The 18,455-nt window shown below is 39.7% G+C and overlaps 4 protein-coding genes across 9 annotated transcripts in view; 3 read left to right on the top strand and 1 right to left on the bottom strand.

Moving 5' to 3' along the window:
- LOC308385770 (collagen alpha-1(XV) chain-like) overlaps positions 1-1,685 on the top strand; it is a 59,969-nt gene extending 58,284 nt beyond the window's left edge. For both annotated transcript variants that reach the window (XM_080864894.1, XM_080864895.1), the window contains exon 44: positions 85-1,685. In XM_080864894.1, coding sequence (XP_080721020.1) covers positions 85-286 — 202 coding nt within the window. In that variant the 3' untranslated portion in view covers positions 287-1,685. The remainder of the gene's footprint in view (positions 1-84) is intronic.
- A 1,679-nt stretch (positions 1,686-3,364) lies between these two features.
- Positions 3,365-4,505, top strand: LOC308386120 (apolipoprotein D-like; the record flags this gene model as incomplete). The annotated part of the gene is made up of 5 exons (XM_080865439.1): positions 3,365-3,393; positions 3,476-3,580; positions 3,795-3,916; positions 4,070-4,158; positions 4,264-4,505. The coding sequence occupies exons 1-5, from the start codon at positions 3,379-3,381 to the stop codon at positions 4,503-4,505; spliced, it is 573 nt and encodes a 190-aa protein (XP_080721565.1). The 5' UTR covers positions 3,365-3,378.
- Positions 4,506-5,376: 871 nt separating this feature from the next.
- ggh (gamma-glutamyl hydrolase (conjugase, folylpolygammaglutamyl hydrolase)) lies at positions 5,377-14,612 on the top strand. 2 transcript variants are annotated; one of them, XM_080865148.1, is made up of 9 exons: positions 5,377-5,603; positions 5,803-5,911; positions 6,053-6,103; positions 10,278-10,362; positions 11,272-11,410; positions 11,800-11,903; positions 12,013-12,103; positions 12,204-12,338; positions 12,440-14,612. In XM_080865148.1, exons 1-9 carry the CDS (start codon positions 5,513-5,515, stop codon positions 12,556-12,558), a joined length of 924 nt encoding a protein of 307 aa, XP_080721274.1. In that variant the 5' UTR covers positions 5,377-5,512; the 3' UTR covers positions 12,559-14,612. The 2 variants fall into 2 exon arrangements, with proteins under 2 accessions (XP_080721274.1, XP_080721275.1); XM_080865149.1 differs by lacking the exon at positions 6,053-6,103.
- LOC308385932 (A-type potassium channel modulatory protein DPP6-like) overlaps positions 14,326-18,455 on the bottom strand; it is a 235,014-nt gene continuing 230,884 nt past the window's right edge. For all 4 annotated transcript variants that reach the window (XM_080865147.1, XM_080865145.1, XM_080865146.1 and 1 more), the window contains one exon: positions 14,326-16,433. In XM_080865147.1, coding sequence (XP_080721273.1) covers positions 16,284-16,433 — 150 coding nt within the window. In that variant the 3' untranslated portion in view covers positions 14,326-16,283. The remainder of the gene's footprint in view (positions 16,434-18,455) is intronic.

The raw sequence follows: 18,455 nt of genomic DNA on the forward strand, positions 1-18,455 counted from the left end.
TTGTACACTTCATTTACTGAATTTGTTTCTTGGAGTCTGTTCATCTGTCTACAGCAGTGATATTTTCTGTTCTCTTTGCATTAGGCCTCAGAAGAGTGTTTGGCACGGCTCTACCAGCCAGGGGCTCCGCGCAACAGACAAGCACTGCGAGACATGGCGAGCAGACCATGTATCCGTCATGGGCCAGTCATCAAGCCTGACCTCAGGTCTGCTCATGGGTCAGGAGACTCGAAGCTGTTCCAACGAGTACATTGTCCTGTGCATTGAGACCCACAAAAACCCGTAAACCACCCTGTCCCTGAATACCACTCATGCAAGGAAACCCATCCGAGCCTCCACTGAAGTTAAAACCTCTGGAAAAAGATCTGAGCACCCTTCTTGGAAAAACGATGTCGCTTTCTGCACATCTTTGGTTCTACGTGTAGCATTTTGTGTTCTTTTCCGACTCCACTTTCACACTTACAACATGAATGTTACTAATTCTGACACCTTTCCCTCTACTGGCATCACACAAAGGGTTTGAGGCAGTAACAAACTGCTGACATCAGCAAGGTATCTCCTGGGAAGGTAAGCTAATATTAGGTTGTTGCTACACTCTGGAGCTGAAACTAGTTTGTGAACTGCTTAGCAAAGAAATGAATAGAAACGACCCTTTGTGTTGTAAAGCAATCCAAAAGATTTCCAACTTGGCATATACAATACTGTAAAACCCAGGACAGATGCTAACATGGGCTGCTAATCTTTTTAGCATCCTTAATAGTCTAACATCTCAAATGCAATGTGCTAAGGATTTAGTCATGTTAAAATGATACACGCAGCACCCAGATTTTTGTTTTGTTTTTTCAAGAAAGGTGGCAACAAGACACATCTGTGTTATGTTATGCGAACCATACATAAAGTAACACTCATGGGTTTTCCCCTCACTTGTGCAGGCGTGTTGAGGATGAGAGAGGTCCTTTTTTTTTTCGTAGTTCTTCAGGAGACTGGAAGTAAAGGCTGAGGTTGGCTGCAGGAACCTGCACCTGCCCTGAAGCGTGGCAGTCCAAAGACTTTTCCAATGGAAGTGTAAAAGGCAACTTACATATTTTTTTCTATGTTTACAGGTTGTCTTGAAAGGTTTTAAACCAATTCAGGAAAAAAAAAAGTTCTATTAAGACCAGAACTCTTCACAAACAACACGTCCCTCGGACAACCAGTGTTGCCACCAAAGTAACTTTTGATGCACTGTACTTCATTTTTTATATTTTCTAGTTCAATATTTTCATTCTTTAAAACGTGTTTGTCTTGTAGCTTTTTCATCTTATCAGCTCTTTCTCTTAAGGGTATTTAATTTAAATTCAATGATTTATTTATACTGTCACAGCACATAACAAGAAATCAGATGGTTAAATTTAAGAATGTAATTTATCATGTGTTGTTTGTCAAATGACTGTTTCTTCTAACTTTTTGCCTGTTTTCTTTCTTTTTTTATTTTCATATGTTGTCTTTTCATTGTTTTTTTTTTTCTCAAGTTTGGAGAATTCTGGAGAACATTAGCGACATCAAAAATAATTTCCATCCACTGTAAAAGTGCCATTAAAACAAATCATTCAGTTTTATGTTGGAAAGAAACCCTAGAAACTGTCTAAGGTCAAAGTGAAAGCATGTGTTTTGTATAGATATTGGTGCTTTATGTTGAATAAAGACTTTTCATAACTTGTGTTTCTTTCATTCTTATTTTAGAAAAAAAATAAATCCTGTGGTTATTTAATCTGCTTCAAGATTTTGATTTTATAGCACAAAGACTTTATGCATTGGTTCAGTTGTATCACTGCTGTCAACCTGCCAATTAAGAAAGATGTGTTTGCTAATTCAAGTCAGTGCATGATGCTGTTAATATTAGAGCGTGACCAATACAGGATTTTTTAGACCATATCTGATATTTGATTTTAGAAATCAGATATATTGAATTTATATTTTTAAGACACATGAAAGATAAGCAAATTTGAAAATTATTATGTGTAGTTATGTATTTATTGTTTACGATGTTTCCAGCTTTACTTGGATCTGTTGGATGAGGTGCTTGTGGCGTTGCAAATGCTCTGTTTTACTTTGCTGAGTGCCTTGTGGTGGATAAACCATGCATCCTCAACAATCATAATATGACTGAAGGGTGTTTCTCTCATCTCTTCTCAGCTTTCTTGCCTTTTTAATTTCCGTTTATTTATTTGATTTGTTATAGATGTTAACCGTCATATGTTGGCAAATAGCTAGCGTCAATTCTAATATATTAACCTTCCTGATGTAAATCGCGCTTTATTATTGGCCATCTGGAAATATCATAACATGTATTTTAGTCATAAGAAATTGAAGTTTCCAGTCCTTTTCAAGGTAATATTTTAAAGTTGTCAACTCACACCTACCCCAGACTGTTCACTGGGGAAAACCTTTAGTTAGCAAGACAAAGGGTTATAAGTATAATGACCCCTGCCTGCTGCCTATTGCTGAGGGGAACTCAAGATGGAACAGAGTTCAGCCCCTGTCTATGGCACTGGTTCCAAAGTTCTCAGAAATGCATTGATATTAGCCTGACTATATCTAGGTAATCTCTGAGGATCTCTGTTCTGATCAGTTTGGAAACTGTGGTGGAGAGCAGGTGATTAGAAGTGCTATCCATCATGAGGTGTCCTACTAGCCTTGTCACCACTTACTGGATGGAACATGAGGCCCCTTCCAGGGCAGACTGATTCACTTATTTTGCCACAGGGACAGATTTTAAAGGGCTTTTTTTTTTTTTTTACAGCACCTTGCAGTTTGTGGTGCAATAACATAGGGATTTCTCAACTTGGCTGGTGGTATAAATAAAGTATGTAGTATCTTACACTAAACACAGATATTGAATCAGTTATGTACAGCAGCAGTTCAGGCACATAAACAAACAGTAGAAAACAGATGACGCACAGAGGAAGAGGTGCTTCTGCACCCGTGACATTGTGCATGACTTTCAAAATCAAGCTTTCATGCACTTCACTTTTTAACACAGCTAATTTGAAGTCCTGATGGATGTTTTGCTTCTTGTATGATTATTGAATAAAATAATCTTGAGTTTAGAAGAAATGTTAATTTGCTGCAGCCCTACCACTTCAGTAGTAATAGTTATGCTATAAGTACCTTTGCTGCACTGAATGTCATTCTGAGTTCGCGTTGCACTGGAGGTTAAAGGCTTTGCAAACACAATCTAAATATGGTTCTTCAAACAAAGGTTACAAAGATCTGGCACGGAAGGAAAAGCTAACCAAATAGCCAAACCCCTTTGCCTTCACATAATAGAGCAGTAGTTGTGGGGTAATAGAGTTTGCTCTTATTTTTACTTTGACAGCTTTTGCAAGTTTTTTGGACATGAAGGCATTCAAGGTGCTGTGACACTATTACACTTTTATTTTTGTGTAAGTTTAGCGTAAGTGGGCTTAATCAGTTGCTTTAACTTTATTTAAAGGTTCTGTTTGCGCTTCTCCTGACTGCAGCAACAATTGACGGGCAGTCTTTTCATGTTGGCAAGTGTCCGAAGCCATCTGTTCAAGAAGACTTCAACGTTACAAAGGTATAATATTGAATTATTAGTGCTATTAATGACTACATTCTGCTGAACTTTGATTTCTAACCTTAAACTGTGTGCAGGGTGTTCAGCTCTATTAGGCCTCGCTTTATTTTATGTTTTAGGTTAATTGGAGGTAGTTGTTTTAATGAAGGAAAACACTGTTACTGGTGGACTCCGTGTGGTCATAAAATAAGAAGAAAATTTCTTCTGTCTTTAGTATATGGGTACCTGGTACGAAATTGAGAAGCTTCCAGCTGTGTTTGAAAGAGGAACATGCAACCAAGCTACATACAGTCTTCAGTCCGATGGAACAGTCAAAGTTCACAATGCGGAGCTCCTGTAAGGTTTCAGCTGTTCTTCTGCTTTGCAAAAAATTATTATTTTTGGCCAAAAATGTGCCTATCTAATGTATCTAGGTGAAACTACTACCCTACCCTGCAAAGGAATAAATATTGATTGGTGTCACCCCATGTGCTCTTGTCTAAATTACAGGTCTGATGGGACGGTAAACTCGATTGAGGGAGTTGCCAAAGTTAAAGAACCATCTCAACCTGCTGTTCTAAGTGTCAACTTCTTTAAAGGTACTTTTTTGAACACAGCTTGTATATTTTAATGAAATAAAATATAAATACAAAGTACTTTCAATGGTACTTTTTTTAAAATATACAATCTGTGTCTATATCCAGGTGTTGCAGATGGTGCCTACTGGGTGCTCTCCACAGATTACCAGTCCTATTCTTTGGTGTACTCTTGTTCTGACTTCTTTGGAGTTTTTAACATTGACTTTGCCTGGATCCTGGCTCGCACTCGTACGCTGACTGAGGATGCCATCAAACAGTTACATGAGAAGTTGACTGCTGCGGGTGTCAATGTAAATCGCCTTGAAGTCTCCAACCAGACTGCTTGTGATGTTATGGTTATGACCTGACCTTATCTGACCTCTAAAAATTGAACTAAAAAACTACAAAGTGCTGATTACCTGTTTGAGCTGTAATAATAATAATAATAATAATGGATTGCATTTATATAGCGCTTTTTGGGGCCCTCAAAGCGCTTTACAATTCCACTATTCATTCACTCTCACATTCATACACTGGTGGAGGCAAGCTACAGTTGTAGCCACAGCTGCCCTAGGACTATGATATAAATGTGTTGATAAAATTACAGAATATGATAAATAAAATGCAAACACTTAATAGAAGCTAAGCTACTCTTCGATGCATGACTCTTTTGTTGCATTCTGGCGAAGTTTGTTCACTTTTTCCACCTTTTCAGTATTAGCTTATTGTGTAAAGGTGTTTAATTTGACTAAAAATAGAATATCATCCATCTAACAGCATGAATACAACTTTAAATGCTGTCAAACTGGGATGCAGTTAAATATGTTTATTCACTTAGATTTTTACTTTTAGTTTATAGTGGCAAAATTATGACTGGCCAGAATGAATCCTATTTGCCGCTGAAGGCTGTCAGAGAAAGCAAAACAAAGGCGCACACACACACACACACACACACACACACACACACACACACACACACACACACACACACACACGTGTGTGTGTGTATATGTGTGTGTGTGTGTGTATATATATATATATATATATATATATATATATATATATATGAAACATGTTTTTGGCGTAATTTAGTGCTTGAGCACTGGAGGAAGTAATCATTTATTTATTTATTCGGTGGGTTATTATTAACAGATAGTTCCAGGCGGGAGGGGTGCTTTTATTTTGAAGAAGACAATCCGGTTTTTACGTAGCTGTATGCGTATAAAAAGTGGGCGGTACCGCTTTAAGTAGCTACCAATGACTGCGGTAGCTACGCGCGGCTCGTTGATAAGTATATGTCGAAGACTTTTTCTGGCATAAAAACTGTTTAATAGCATTTCTTTTACCCGAGAAGACCTTTTTCAAAACTAGAAACATGTGCTTGCTCTTGCTGTGCGTCTTTCTTTCCAGTTTGCCATTTTATTTATCAGCCCAGACTGATAGACAAAACGAAAAACCCATAATAGGTAAGTTAAGGCGTTATTAAAACGATATTTACTACAACTGTTATCTAAGCTAACTTGCAGCTTTACACTTGGGAAACATCGGGCGACAGTTACACTAAACCTGCCGTAACACAGTAAACTTTTTGCTGTTTTTGTATCACTATGGAAAATGCCAGCATTATAACAGAAGGACATGTGCGCTGTGTTTTTGTTCCAACAGGTGTACTGGCACAGGACGTTTATTTACCCCAACCTAGCCAAACAGCTTACATAGCTGCCTCCTATGTGAAGTTCCTGGAGTCAGCAGGAGCTAGAGTTGTACCTGTCATGTGAGCTGTTATCATCTGCCGACATTACCTCTGCATGTTATTATCTGACTGCATACTTTGTCACACTTTTATAAGAGGAGGTGTTGCGTAATGGCGTGTGTCTAACCCAGTGTGTTTGCATTGAACTTATTGCTTCTGCAGGATAAACCAGACACTGGAAGACTATAAGACACTGTTCAACTCAATCAATGGGTCAGTACATATACAGTTAGACAGTTGGAGCCCTGTTTGGTGGATTTAGGGCTTTTCACAAACAATAAAAGGTGTGATTGGATCTATACTGGATGAGTAACTACAGAGGGATAAAGATGCTGAGTCATTGCATGAAAATATGGCAAAGCCTTATTCAAGCTAGGTTAAGAAGACAGGTTGCGATCAGTGAGCAGCAGTGTCCTCTGTTGATACATGGTTTATAGATGTTGGCACTAACAAAAAGACAATACTCTGAGCTGAGAACCAACGAACCATTTTGATTAGGAGTTTGCTGTAAGGGTACAAGGGCTAACGTCAATTGAAGGCAGGTGATCTGCTATAGTGAGCCCTAAAGGGAAGAGCTGAAAGAAGAAGAGTTTACCATAAGTTGATGGTGATTAATTGCTAGGTATGTGAGTTATATATCAATAATTATAGATTAAATAAATATATTTTTTCAGTCCTTATCCATCTAAGATGGCGCTGGAGTGACGGTGTACGGCAGCCTTTCCAAGTAGCTCTGCAACACCGCACCTTTTTTGTTAACTTTAACTTTTTTAGACTAGGCTTTTCAAACTTTTTTTCACCTTCCTCTACTTATACCTCTTAGATATAGCGATACAAGATGGATAATGCACTTTTTAAAACTTCTGGAACCAGTTCCTTCATCTATTCGAGAGCGGAGCTGCTGGCACTAAAAACAAAGGGACAGACCGGGTGTTGTGCCAAAAAGAGGAGCTACAGAGGCTGCAAAGCTGGAGCGAGGAGAGCGGATCACCGGAGGCGATTCAAACCATCAATCCCGACAGTGATCATGGGCAACGTGAACTCGTTACAGAATAAGATTGATGAACTGTGCGCTCTGAACAACCACAGACTATACCGTGAGTGCAGCTTGTTTATCTTCACGGAGACGTGGCTAACCGAGCTAACGCCGCAGGCTAACGTAGACCTATGCGGTTTCACATCCGTGAGAGCCGATAGGGACACGCAGGCCAGCGGAAAAAGCAGAGGTGGGGGACTCATTGTCTACGTTAACAACAGATACTGTAACCCTGGACACGTCTCCGTTAAAGTTTCGGTATGCCGTCCGGACCTGGAGCTGCTAGCTGTTAGCTTGCGGCCATATTATCTACCTCGGGAGTTCAGTCATGTGATCTGTGTGTGTGTTTACATCCCTCCGAGGGCCGACACAACAGCTGCCTGTGAGAAAATACACACAGTCACAGCAAGACTTCAGACACAAAACCCCGAGGCTTTCATTATTATATCTAGAGACTTTAACCATGCCACACTGGACTCTACTCTGGCTGCTTTTCACCAGTTTGTGAATTGTCCCACAAGGAGCAACAGGACAATTGACCTACTGTATGCTAATGTGAGAGATGCATACAGAGCCACCCCCCTCCCCCCACTAGGGAAGTCAGACCACAACCTGGTTTACCTACAGCCACAATACACACCCCTCGTCCAAAGGCAGCCGGTCACAACGCGCTCCATCCGGAGATGGACCCCAGAAAAGGAGGATGCTCTGAGGGACTGTTATGACAACACAGACTGGGATGTGCTCCTGAGCCCACATGGTGAGGACATAGAGGGGGCGACACACTGTCTTACAGACTACCTCAACTTTTGTGTGGACACGGTCGCCCCTGCTAAGACGGTACGGTGTTATCCTAATAACAAACCGTGGGTAACACAGGAAGTCAAAGCTGTCCTCAACATGAAGAAGAAGGCTTTCAGGAGCAAAGTGAAGGAGGAGATGAAGGCAGCACAGCGGGAGGTGAAACGCTGCCTGAGGGAAGCAAAGGACACCTACAGGAGGAAGGTGGAGCAGAAGTTGGAGAGGAACAACATGAGGGAGGTCTGGAATGGTGTGAAAACCATCACAGGCCACAACACCAAGAAAAGCACAGTGGGGGGGACTGTGGAGAAGGCAAACGAACTTAACAACTTCTTCAACAGGTTTGACCAGCCCACAACCCCCCCACCCTCACCTTCACTACAGAGTCCAATCCCCACTCTCCTACCTCCCTCGCTTCCCCCCCTTCCTGACACCATGACACCCCCCTCCTCCAATCCCTCTCTCAGCAGCAAGACATCTCCCCCCCTCCCCTCCTCCCAAACATCTCCCAGTGTCACAGTGGATCAGGTCAGGAGACAACTGAGGAAGCTTCGCCCCAGAAAGGCAGCAGGCCCAGACAAGGTGTGTCCTAGGATGCTAAAGGCGTGTGCTGCTGAACTTGGGGAGCCGCTACAACGAGTCTTCAACCTCAGTCTGCGACTGGGGAGAGTGCCCGCCCTATGGAAGACATCCTGCATCGTCCCAGTCCCCAAAAAGAACCGGCCCAATGAGCTGAATGACTTCCGACCGGTGGCACTGACGTCACATCTTATGAAGACTCTAGAGCGGCTCTTCCTCAACCTCCTCCGACCACAGGTACAACATGCCCAGGACCCACTACAGTTTGCATACAAGGCGGGTGTCGGAGTGGAGGATGCCATCCTGTACCTCCTACACAGAGCCCACTCACACCTGGATGGGGGAAAAGGCACGGTCAGGATCCTGTTTCTTGACTTTTCCAGTGCCTTTAATACCATCCGGCCCTGTATGCTTCAAGAAAAACTGAACAGGATGGAGGTGGACCCCTGCCTGGTGGCTTGGATCTCCGACTACCTCACCGACAGACCACAGTACGTCAGGCTGAAGGACATCACGTCTGACACAGTGGTCAGCAGCACAGGAGCACCACAGGGAACTGTGCTGTCCCCTCTTCTCTTCACCCTGTACACCTCTGACTTCTGCTACAACTCTGAATTATGCCACATTCAGAAGTTTGCAGATGACACGGCCATCATGGGGTGTATCTGGGATGATCAGGAAGAGGAGTACAGAAGTCTGGTGAGGAACTTTGTCGCATGGAGTCACACAAACCACCTGCAACTCAACACCTCAAAGACTAAGGAACTGGTTGTGGACTTCGGGAGGTCTAGAGCAGGTCCACTGCCGGTTCAGATAGAGGGGGAGGAGGTGGAGGTGGTCAACAAGTATAAGTACCTCGGGCTGTGGGTGGACAATAAACTGGACTGGTCATGCAACACAGAGCACCTGTATAAAAAAGCCCAAAGCCGACTGTACTTCCTCAGGAGGCTGAGGTCTTTTAACATCTGCAGGAAGCTCCTGAGGATGTTTTACCAGTCGGTGGTTGCTGGAGTACTTTTCTATGCTGTGGTGTGCTGGGGGAGCAGCACAGCAAAGAAGGACTCATCCAGGCTGGAGAAACTGATCAGGAGGGCTAGCTCTGTGGTCGGCATGAAGCTGGACACTCTGGTGACAGTGGCAGAGAAAAGGACATTAAAGAAACTGATGGACATTATGGACAATGCCAGACATCCTCTGCACACGGCCATAAACAACCAGAAGAGTCTGTTCAGTGACAGGTTGCTTCTCCCAAAGACAAGAACTAACAGACTTAAAAACTCCTTTGTCCCACACGCCATCAGACTGTTTAACTCCTCCCTGGAGGGGAGAGGGAGGGGAAACAGGAGGACAAAGGAGGGGGGAACAACTAAGCTGTAGTGCCTCTTCACCTCACTGTGCAATACCTTTTGTGCAATACTTTTGTAAATAGTCAACGGTGCAATAGACTCAATACTTGAAATGTGCAATTCACTTGTATTTTTATTTTTATTCCTATTTATTCTATTTATCCCCTTCGTATATTTTATTTATATTGTCTCTGTATTTATATATATATATATATATATATATATATATATATATATATATATATGTGTATGTATGTATGTATGTATGTATGTATGTATGTATGTATGTATGTATGTATGTATGTATATATAAAAAAAATAAAATATTCTGTAACTTCTGTCGGTGCTATGCTTTTTTGGAAATCGAATTTCCCAGAGGAACCCACCCGTGGGATTAATAAAGTTCTATCTAATCTAATCATTCATTTAGATAGATGCATTTTTAATACATTGTTGTTAGTATTACTAGTATTTTTTAATTGATCAGCACTGCCTGCATAATTGGTGCATCCACGTAAAAATATCTCATTTAAAACCGCAACATATCAGATTTTATGGTATATTTATCTTATTTCATGTTTCTCATTTTCTTCTTTAATTTTGACTCAGTTTTCTTTGTTTACAGGATCCTTTACCCAGGCGGCGGTGTCAGCATCGTCTCATCTGGTTATGAAAGGGCTGCTAAAATCTTTTATGAGCTCGCTATTGAGGTAAAGGTTGAAAATACTTTTATCTGTTTAATGATGCTCATTATGATGTATATTAATAAGGGTGGATCTGACAGCCGGTTGTTGGTGTTGCTGCTATAGCATCATATTATGTTGTTTGGAAGACTAAAATAATGATGGCTGGAGCTAGGCGGTGTGTTGGTTTGTTCAACGCTAAACTGGTCAACTGACAAATACCCGCTCTGGATTTTAAATTGTAGTGTAAATATATTATTATAAGTTACGTAAATATTAAGATACTGTTTTTGCATCTGACTGAAAATCCGTAACATGCAGTCCGTTAAGGATTAAGAACAGATTATTGTTTTGGCTGTATGGTTTTATTTTTATTTACACATGGTCATACAAAGACATTTAGGAATGAGCACTGCTAACGTACATGAAGACTTACTCAGGCAAGACACTATTAATAAAAATAATAATTAAAATTTTTTTTATCATGACACACTGCTAGAATCTGTGCAGATTCTGCTTGAATCTAATGAACAGTTCCTTGGTGTGATGCCATTGCTTTGTAGCTCAGGATTGTAAATGATAAATCATGGAAGTATGATGAAGTGACAAATCCCACGTAAACTAATAAAGACTAAACCAAAATCAAAAGTAAAGGTGAAAATATTTAAATTAATTAACTTTAGCTAAGTTTAAAAAGAAAAGAAAAAGCTTTGTGTTGGAAACACCAATATCTGTATAGCTGATCTGTGAGAAAGCCTGAAATTTAACTTCTCCTACGTGCGGCCTTTTCACCCAAACTGCAGAGTTGCTACATCATAAAAATGTGATTGATCAGTCTCCGTGACAGCCCTGGATCAACACTGATTATCATGTTTTAGGGCAACACCAACACTGTCATTACAAAGTGTCATAACAAAGAGTGTGAATTATTTTCAGGCAAACAAGCGTGGCGACTATTTTCCTGTGTGGGGTACTTGTCTCGGGTTTGAACAGCTGATGTATTTAACAAGCAAAAATACAATACTGGCATATACCAATACGAGCGGCGCAGCATTGCCTCTGAACTTCACTAATGGTATGTTTTGTGTGACTAAACATTTTTCATTTTGCTTCTCACTTGTGAAATGGTAGTAACCTGTTTTTCTTGGGGTGTTTTTTGCAGCATTGCAGGTATAGTATAAACTGTGAAAGGAAGAGATTTATTTTCTTAACATGAATGAAACTAGATTTTAAAACAGTTTTTCAGTGAATAAATTAAATATTATAGGTGACTGAAATAGTAAAGACTTTAAAAATCCATCTTTGTGTTTTAAACTTGATCAGTTTTCATGTCAAGCCTGTACCAACCACACTTTATCTGAGGATCATATCTTTAGATGAACTACCTTATACAGCTAATGAGAGAGTGCTTATTTGTTTGTAAAATTGCTGATTAATCATTAAGGTATGCTCCCTTCCCAAAAGCTGAAGACAGCAGGATGTTTAAAGGCTTCCCTGCTCAGCTCATGAAAGATCTAGCCTCTGAGCCACTGACGGTTAACTCTCACAAATGGAGCTTGGGAATGTTGGTATGTCATTCATTTCTATCGTCTGAGATTAGACTGAGTCAACAGCTTGATGAAAAGCGGCAGTTGCTTGAATGCAGTCTAACTAACCTGTCATGTCTATTGCTTTCAGACTTACAATACAAATGAGGAACTGAAGAAGTTTTACAAAGTTCTCACTGTAAACACAGATGGAAATGTAGAGTTTGTGTCAACAGTGGAAGGTACTGAGTGTCTAATTCAGCATTATGTTACTAGGTTTTTAGCAAAATAGGACACTTTTTTTTTAAATATTCTTTTTCTTTTTTCTGTACCTCTTGGCAGCATATGACTATCCTATTTACGGGACACAGTGGCATCCAGAGAAAAATGCTTTTGAATGGACACGGCCTTCTATTCCCCATTCCCCGTCGGCAGTCAAGACCACCTTCTATATGGCCGAATTCTTTGTCAATGAGGGTAGGAAAGCATCATTTTTGCTTCCTTGTAGACTGGTCAGTAGCTGAAAATGCCAAGTGACTTGTGATGTGTAAATTTGGTATTGTTTTCTCTCGCCACAGCCAGGAAGAACTTTCACAAATTTGAAACTGAGGAGGGGGAGAGCAAAGCGCTGATATACAACTACAATCCTGTTTACACTGGGACTAAAAGTGCCTTTGAGCAAATATATTTCTTCTGATGAATTTTAGCAAAGTGCCACTCCTATTCAGCAGCTAATTCGCTGCTTCAATCATGACTTGAAAATATTTACACATAATTTAACTTGTTTGATTTTGTATTTGTGGTACTGTGCATCTGTGTAAACTACAGCTGAATTGAAATGGAAAGATTTATGCAGGCAACATAAATATTGGTATAGTGCAGGATTTAAATGGATGTTGTGCTTTGTGGATGTTGTAGCTTGGTTTACAGTTGTGTTGCTGTATTTTATTACACTGTCAGGCTCAGGGCTCAGTTCCCCTCAAAATAGTGAAGAGTTAGCTCGTGAGTTGAGTTGAAAGTACTTAGATGTGATCTAATAAGATATCAACTGTAAATTATTTGACAGGTTAACCTAGCTTCTAGGTTGGAGCTGAAGTGCCTCAAGGACACGTTTTATTTAATGATCAGCAGGTGGCCAAAATAAATCAGATTTTATAAATGTTTCTTATAAATTAGAACAAACAATAAAGCAGGACATGCTTTAGGGGGTGGCTAACTTCTGCTGAATACCTCCTCAATATATTAGTCTACTGTTTCCTCTGATTTTCAGGCGTGCCAAGTCTGGTTCCCAAAAACCAAGATGGCAAACTAACAAGCTTAAGCCTTCAAAATTATAGTCCACAAACCAATGATCACTGTCCAGTGTTTATCCAGTCTGATGTCACTGGCCATTTCTGGGTGACCGTGCTTCTTCAGTTTCCAAAACAAAAAAGCACTTAAGCAGCACTAACAGATGGAAATGGTCCAAATTCTTGGGCTACTATTAAAGTATTATGTAAACTATGGGAGACCATGGCAGTATACTAGTGACTAAAACAAGGTTTTTGCCACAGCACCCTCTCTGACAGATTTCACAACCTGCGATGAACCAATTATGGATGCACTGAATGACTACTCAGTCATGTCTCCAGGTGTTTATGTCTGCAACAGAGCAAGTCTTAACCATCCAGATGTAATGTCTACTACCTCATGACTAACTTGAGAGCTACTGTTAGCATAATGTAAACACGTTAGTACAGGCAAAATATAGACTGAGGGTTAAGTTATTTTAAATAAAATAACTCAACTTCCCTCATTGGCAGAGATAAACTTCAGCCATCAGAACAACTAAGATGACCCCATGCACAACAGCACAAAGGTCAGTCATTAACATACTGTTCCACAGTTTGGACTAGCCCCTACAAAAAATACCTGATCCTAATCTTAATGTCCCTTTGACATCTTAGCACTGCTGTTATTCTTTTGTGAAGTGTCCAAATGTTTGGGATAGTGCACAGGAATGGTGCCAGTAAGAATTTGCAGAGGTCTAGGCTTGTTGCTGTTACATCATCACTCAACAAGAGGATATTATGTTTTTAGTTCTGCACTTCTCAAGTTGCCATAAACCCTAATATAGCTTAAAAATCCACAAAAAGGTCACAAAAAATGTCACAAGATGCAACAATCAAAAAATAAAAATAAAAACAAAGTCTGATAAAATATCAGTTTTTATTCTAACATTTACCTTCATGCCACAGTCTGCCATTAATGTCCTTCTATGCTTTGGATAACAAAGTTGAGCATCTGGGGAAAAAAGTCCTCAACAGCCATCAACAAAAATTTTGTTGTCATTGGCAACAAATAAAGTCCACTTTCAACTTAATTCAAGGACAGCAACAGGAGAACAGAAATGAATAGTCAAATGTAACTTCCAAAATGCTTTATGCACAAATAACACTTAGGTAATAGTTTTTTCTTTTCTTTCTTTCTTTCTTTCTTTTTTTTGTTTTATGTTTTTTAGAATAAAATGATATTTGAATAACATTTACACATCAAGCTGACGAGACTGGGATCTCAATCACAATACTACTGGAAATGTAACTTATGCAATCCAGTAAGGAACATTCAAGATGTCAAAAATTACCATGTTGACTCAGCTATCAGGGATAGTGCTGCAAATTACCTCATAACATGCACTGAAGCGTAACACAAGTGGCCATTCAAAAAACAAAACAATAAATAAATAAATAAATAAAAGATGTTAAATTAAAATTGTGCCTCAAGGAGTCATTATTTTGGGTGATATGACAAAATGATTTTTCTCTCTTATGTAAATGCATAATTTTTCAGGATGCAGGGTCCCTTTGGCTTCTTATGACACTTGCTCAGTGTATTTGCTGATGTACACTTTTCACTTTCACTATTGCACTTTCCATCATTTTCTTCACCTATACCATTCACATACTTATTATAAGCAACTGTGCATGCAGATTATGTACATTTTTAGCTTTGTCATGGTGTCAGTGGGTATATTTTCTGAAATGATTTGTCTGTTTAAAAAAGAAAAAGCCAATTTGCTGCAACTAGTTCAATTTCAAGCTGTAAGTAGAAAACAATTAATATTCACAAGGCATTAAGGGGAATACGCTTACTATGAGTTTTATCTGAAGATTGATACTACTCACATATCTGTTAAATATGAAACGACAGCTAGCTTAAGGTTCATGTAGCGTAAAGATTTGAAGCAGAGAAATATGTACAGCTAGCCTGTTTCTATCAAAAAGGGTTAAAAATGAATATACTAACATCTCTGGTGACTCTAGGAAGTCCTTGCTCCTGGCCAGGATACAGTCCACACTGCCATAACCTACCATAGTGTACATCATAGATTAGCTAACAGGGGCTGACCCAGAAACAGGCAGGCTGGTGGATAGTGGTTTCCCAGAGTGCCCAGTCTTTGCGCTAGGCTTAGCTAAGTAGATACTTGTAGCTTCATATTTAACAATCAGAAGTGGTATCAATCTTGCCAACATGTTAAACTATTCCCTAAAAATCCACTCTAGAGATGCAACCTCACAGCTGGATGTTTTTTGACAAAGTAAGGCACAGTGACTAAAACAAGTTAATGCTTTTTTTGTTTTTGTTTTCAACATTTGAATAACCGCGAGCGTCACAATAAAACTGTGTCAGATAAATAAAGGTATTTTTTCTCTTGGAATAGTTTTCAAAACAGGGAATTCTGTCAGCATCACTGAAATACGTAAAATGAAATTTACAAGATAAAACTAACATCAGGGCAAACATGAGTACCAAAAGAAAAACATGTTATAGCTGGATGAATGCTTGTGTGCTATTTTACATACTGTAAGAACAACAGACACAATCACAGTCCAACATGAAAAGTTCTTCACAACTTTAAAAATAGTAACATTTCCTGTATCCCCACTATTCCAGACACCCATTTATGACCAATGCCAGTTAGCGTTTTTCACCAGGGGTCTGATTTTCATTAATATACAAGCCCACAAGTTATGTGCTATAAAGTGTTCCTTCTCCTCACAGCTTTAAGTCTGTGTGAGAGCTGATCCTTTCTCTCCACTGCTTTCGAGGAGCTGGTCCTTCCCCTGTTGTGGAGAAGACTGCTTCCCGTCAGTATTTTCCCAGACTTCATATCAGGTCATCAGTCTTTACTGGCTCTCACGAGCCTTTTTGATTCCAACTTGGGGCAGGAGGGAAGGGAGTAAGAATGGGTGGAGGATCAAATGTGTTGTCTGCTGGAAAAAGGCAGTCTCAGGTGCAGTGTGTGGACACGGGGAGGAAAACGATGGACCAAAGACAAATGAGAGTTGCATACTGTGGACACCAGGGACAGAATGGAGGGAGGTAGATGACCAGATGGGTTGGAAGGATCTGGGGCACAGGAGGAGGCCCTATGAGGCCAGTCTAACCCTCATCTTCAATCTCTTCTTCCAGAGCCTCCTCAAACACTCTTTCTGGTAGCCTGAAGCACTCCTCAAAAAAGTTCACCAAGGACTGACTGAGATGCTGCCTCGTTGCTTCACTGTGGATGAAGTGGCCCTCGTCTGGGTAGATCTTAAACACAAAGAATAAGGGAAGAACATCACTTGAATTCAGTGTTTAGTAATTCTTAATTTTTTTTTAATTTAACCAAAATTAATTACAAAATCATTTACTGAACTTCTAGGGGACTAGCATTCATGCTAGTCATGCTACTAATATGATTACTGAATGGTATATCTGAAGAAACTGGATACAAATGACATTTTTGGTCTTTAAAAATCTTTTTTTGATGCTGATGAAATAATCTTCTGAAGTGTGCAGCAGGGTGGCACAGTGGTTAGCACTGCTGCCTCACTCTGTGGACTTTGTTCTTCGATTGCAAGGAGGCTACAAAGCTCTGTGTTTCGTGAGGTAAATTGGTCTTTCTGTCAATAGCGTCTAAATATAGTGTACACCTACAAAGAAACACAGCAAAGTTTTTATCTCAGGTAGCTAAAATCAGTTTTCATGCTAACAGCTTTACTTTGTTTAGTTCCTCTGCTGGTTGGCAGCCATCTATCATTTGACATGGACTGTGGATCAGAACCTCACACAATCAATTGATTTCAGTTTTATTTATATACCACCAAATCACAATATCAGTTGCCTCAAAGCACTTTTTATTATAAGGTATTGACCCTACAATAATACCATCCTGGCTAAGTGAAAACAACAGTTTACTCCAGGTGTGTCAAACACAAGGCCCAAAATCCAGCCCAATGGATGGCTTTGGAAAATATGAAGGAGGGCATACATTTTGAACCTTTAATTGTATTTTAATAAATTTAAGCGTTTTCCTGCATATAAAGACCTCCCCTACGACAATTTATACTATAGCAGAGTAATTAAGTAATAGATCAATTAATAACAACTCTTTCTTAATTATGTAGAAAAACTGAAAAATGTTATTGAAATTTCAGATCTTTTTACATTTAGGGATCTCAGGGATTAAATGTGTAGTTGAACTGTTATTACTAACAGACAAGGTATCTTCACTGGTCTGGCTCACTTACGATTAGATACCTGTTCAGCTGCATGTCAACGCAAATATCTAATAACATGACAGCAGTTCAGTACAGTTAGGCATGCACACATGCTCCAAATAAGCAACGGAATAGGGAAGAAAGGTAATTTTAGTAACCTTTAATGTATTATTGGTGCCAGTAAGACTGGTCCGAATATTTCAGAAACTGCTGCTCTACCAGGACCATTTCTATGGTTTAAAGAGACTAGTTTGAAAAGTGAGTGGTAGTTCTCTTAGTGAAAATGCCTTGTTGATGTTAGAGGAGAATTGTCAATCCACTTTGAGCTGATAGGAAGGCAATAGTAACTCAATTAACCATTTGATTATAACCTAGGTATACAGAAAAGCATCTCTTAATGTGCAACATGTCCAACCTAGAGCAGCTAAAGACCACACCAAGTGTTCAGAGCATGAAGGTTTCAGTTTTCCTGTTGCAACACTGGGATGGCATATACAGGGTGTTATCAAAAGAATAATCCGGTTATAAAAGGTTATACCTTTTAAAGTAATGTACATAGAAGCTTGGTTTAAATTTTTAAATACATGGCTGAACATAAAGTTTTACATATAAAACTTACAATGTTCACAAGTGCTCAATATGTCGCCCTCCACACGCATGGCAAATGTCCATACGATAGTTAAACTTGTCCCAAATTTTTGGGAGCATGTTTGGACTCACTGTAACCACTGCTACCTACCAGCAACTATGTGAAACTCGTGAATCCCCTCTTTCTAACAGTACATGTTTCGCTTGTTACTGGTGTAGGGCTGCAGAATTAAAGCACTTTGAAACTGGACGACTCTTGTTTGATATACCCTGTAAAATATAAAAGCATGGATCCTGTCTTGCATCCATGGTTCAGGTTGTTGCAGTTGTGTAATGGTATGGAGGATATTTTCTTGTCACACTTTGAGCTCCTTAGCACCCACTGAGCATTGTTTAAATGCCATAGCCTACCTTTGTGATAGCAGCCGACTAACACGTCATTTCGCTCAAATCATGTCAAACTGGTTTCTTGAACACAACAGAA

The sequence above is a fragment of the Rhamphochromis sp. 'chilingali' genome, assembly GCF_963969265.1.
Source record: "Rhamphochromis sp. 'chilingali' genome assembly, chromosome: 18".
Classification (NCBI taxonomy): Eukaryota; Metazoa; Chordata; class Actinopteri; order Cichliformes; family Cichlidae; genus Rhamphochromis; species Rhamphochromis sp. 'chilingali'.

What these genes read in the sequence shown, in the direction of transcription:
- ggh (XM_080865148.1), top strand. Translation starts at nt 5,513, where the DNA reads ATGTGCTTGCTCTTGCTGTGCGTCTTTCTTTCCAGTTTGCCATTTTAT. An exon ending in GCTAGAGTTGTACCTGTCAT is followed by an intron (nt 5,912 to 6,052) that starts GTGAGCTGTTAT and finishes TTGCTTCTGCAG; the next exon opens with GATAAACCAGACACTGGAAG. An exon ending in TTTATGAGCTCGCTATTGAG is followed by an intron (nt 10,363 to 11,271) that starts GTAAAGGTTGAA and finishes AATTATTTTCAG; the next exon opens with GCAAACAAGCGTGGCGACTA.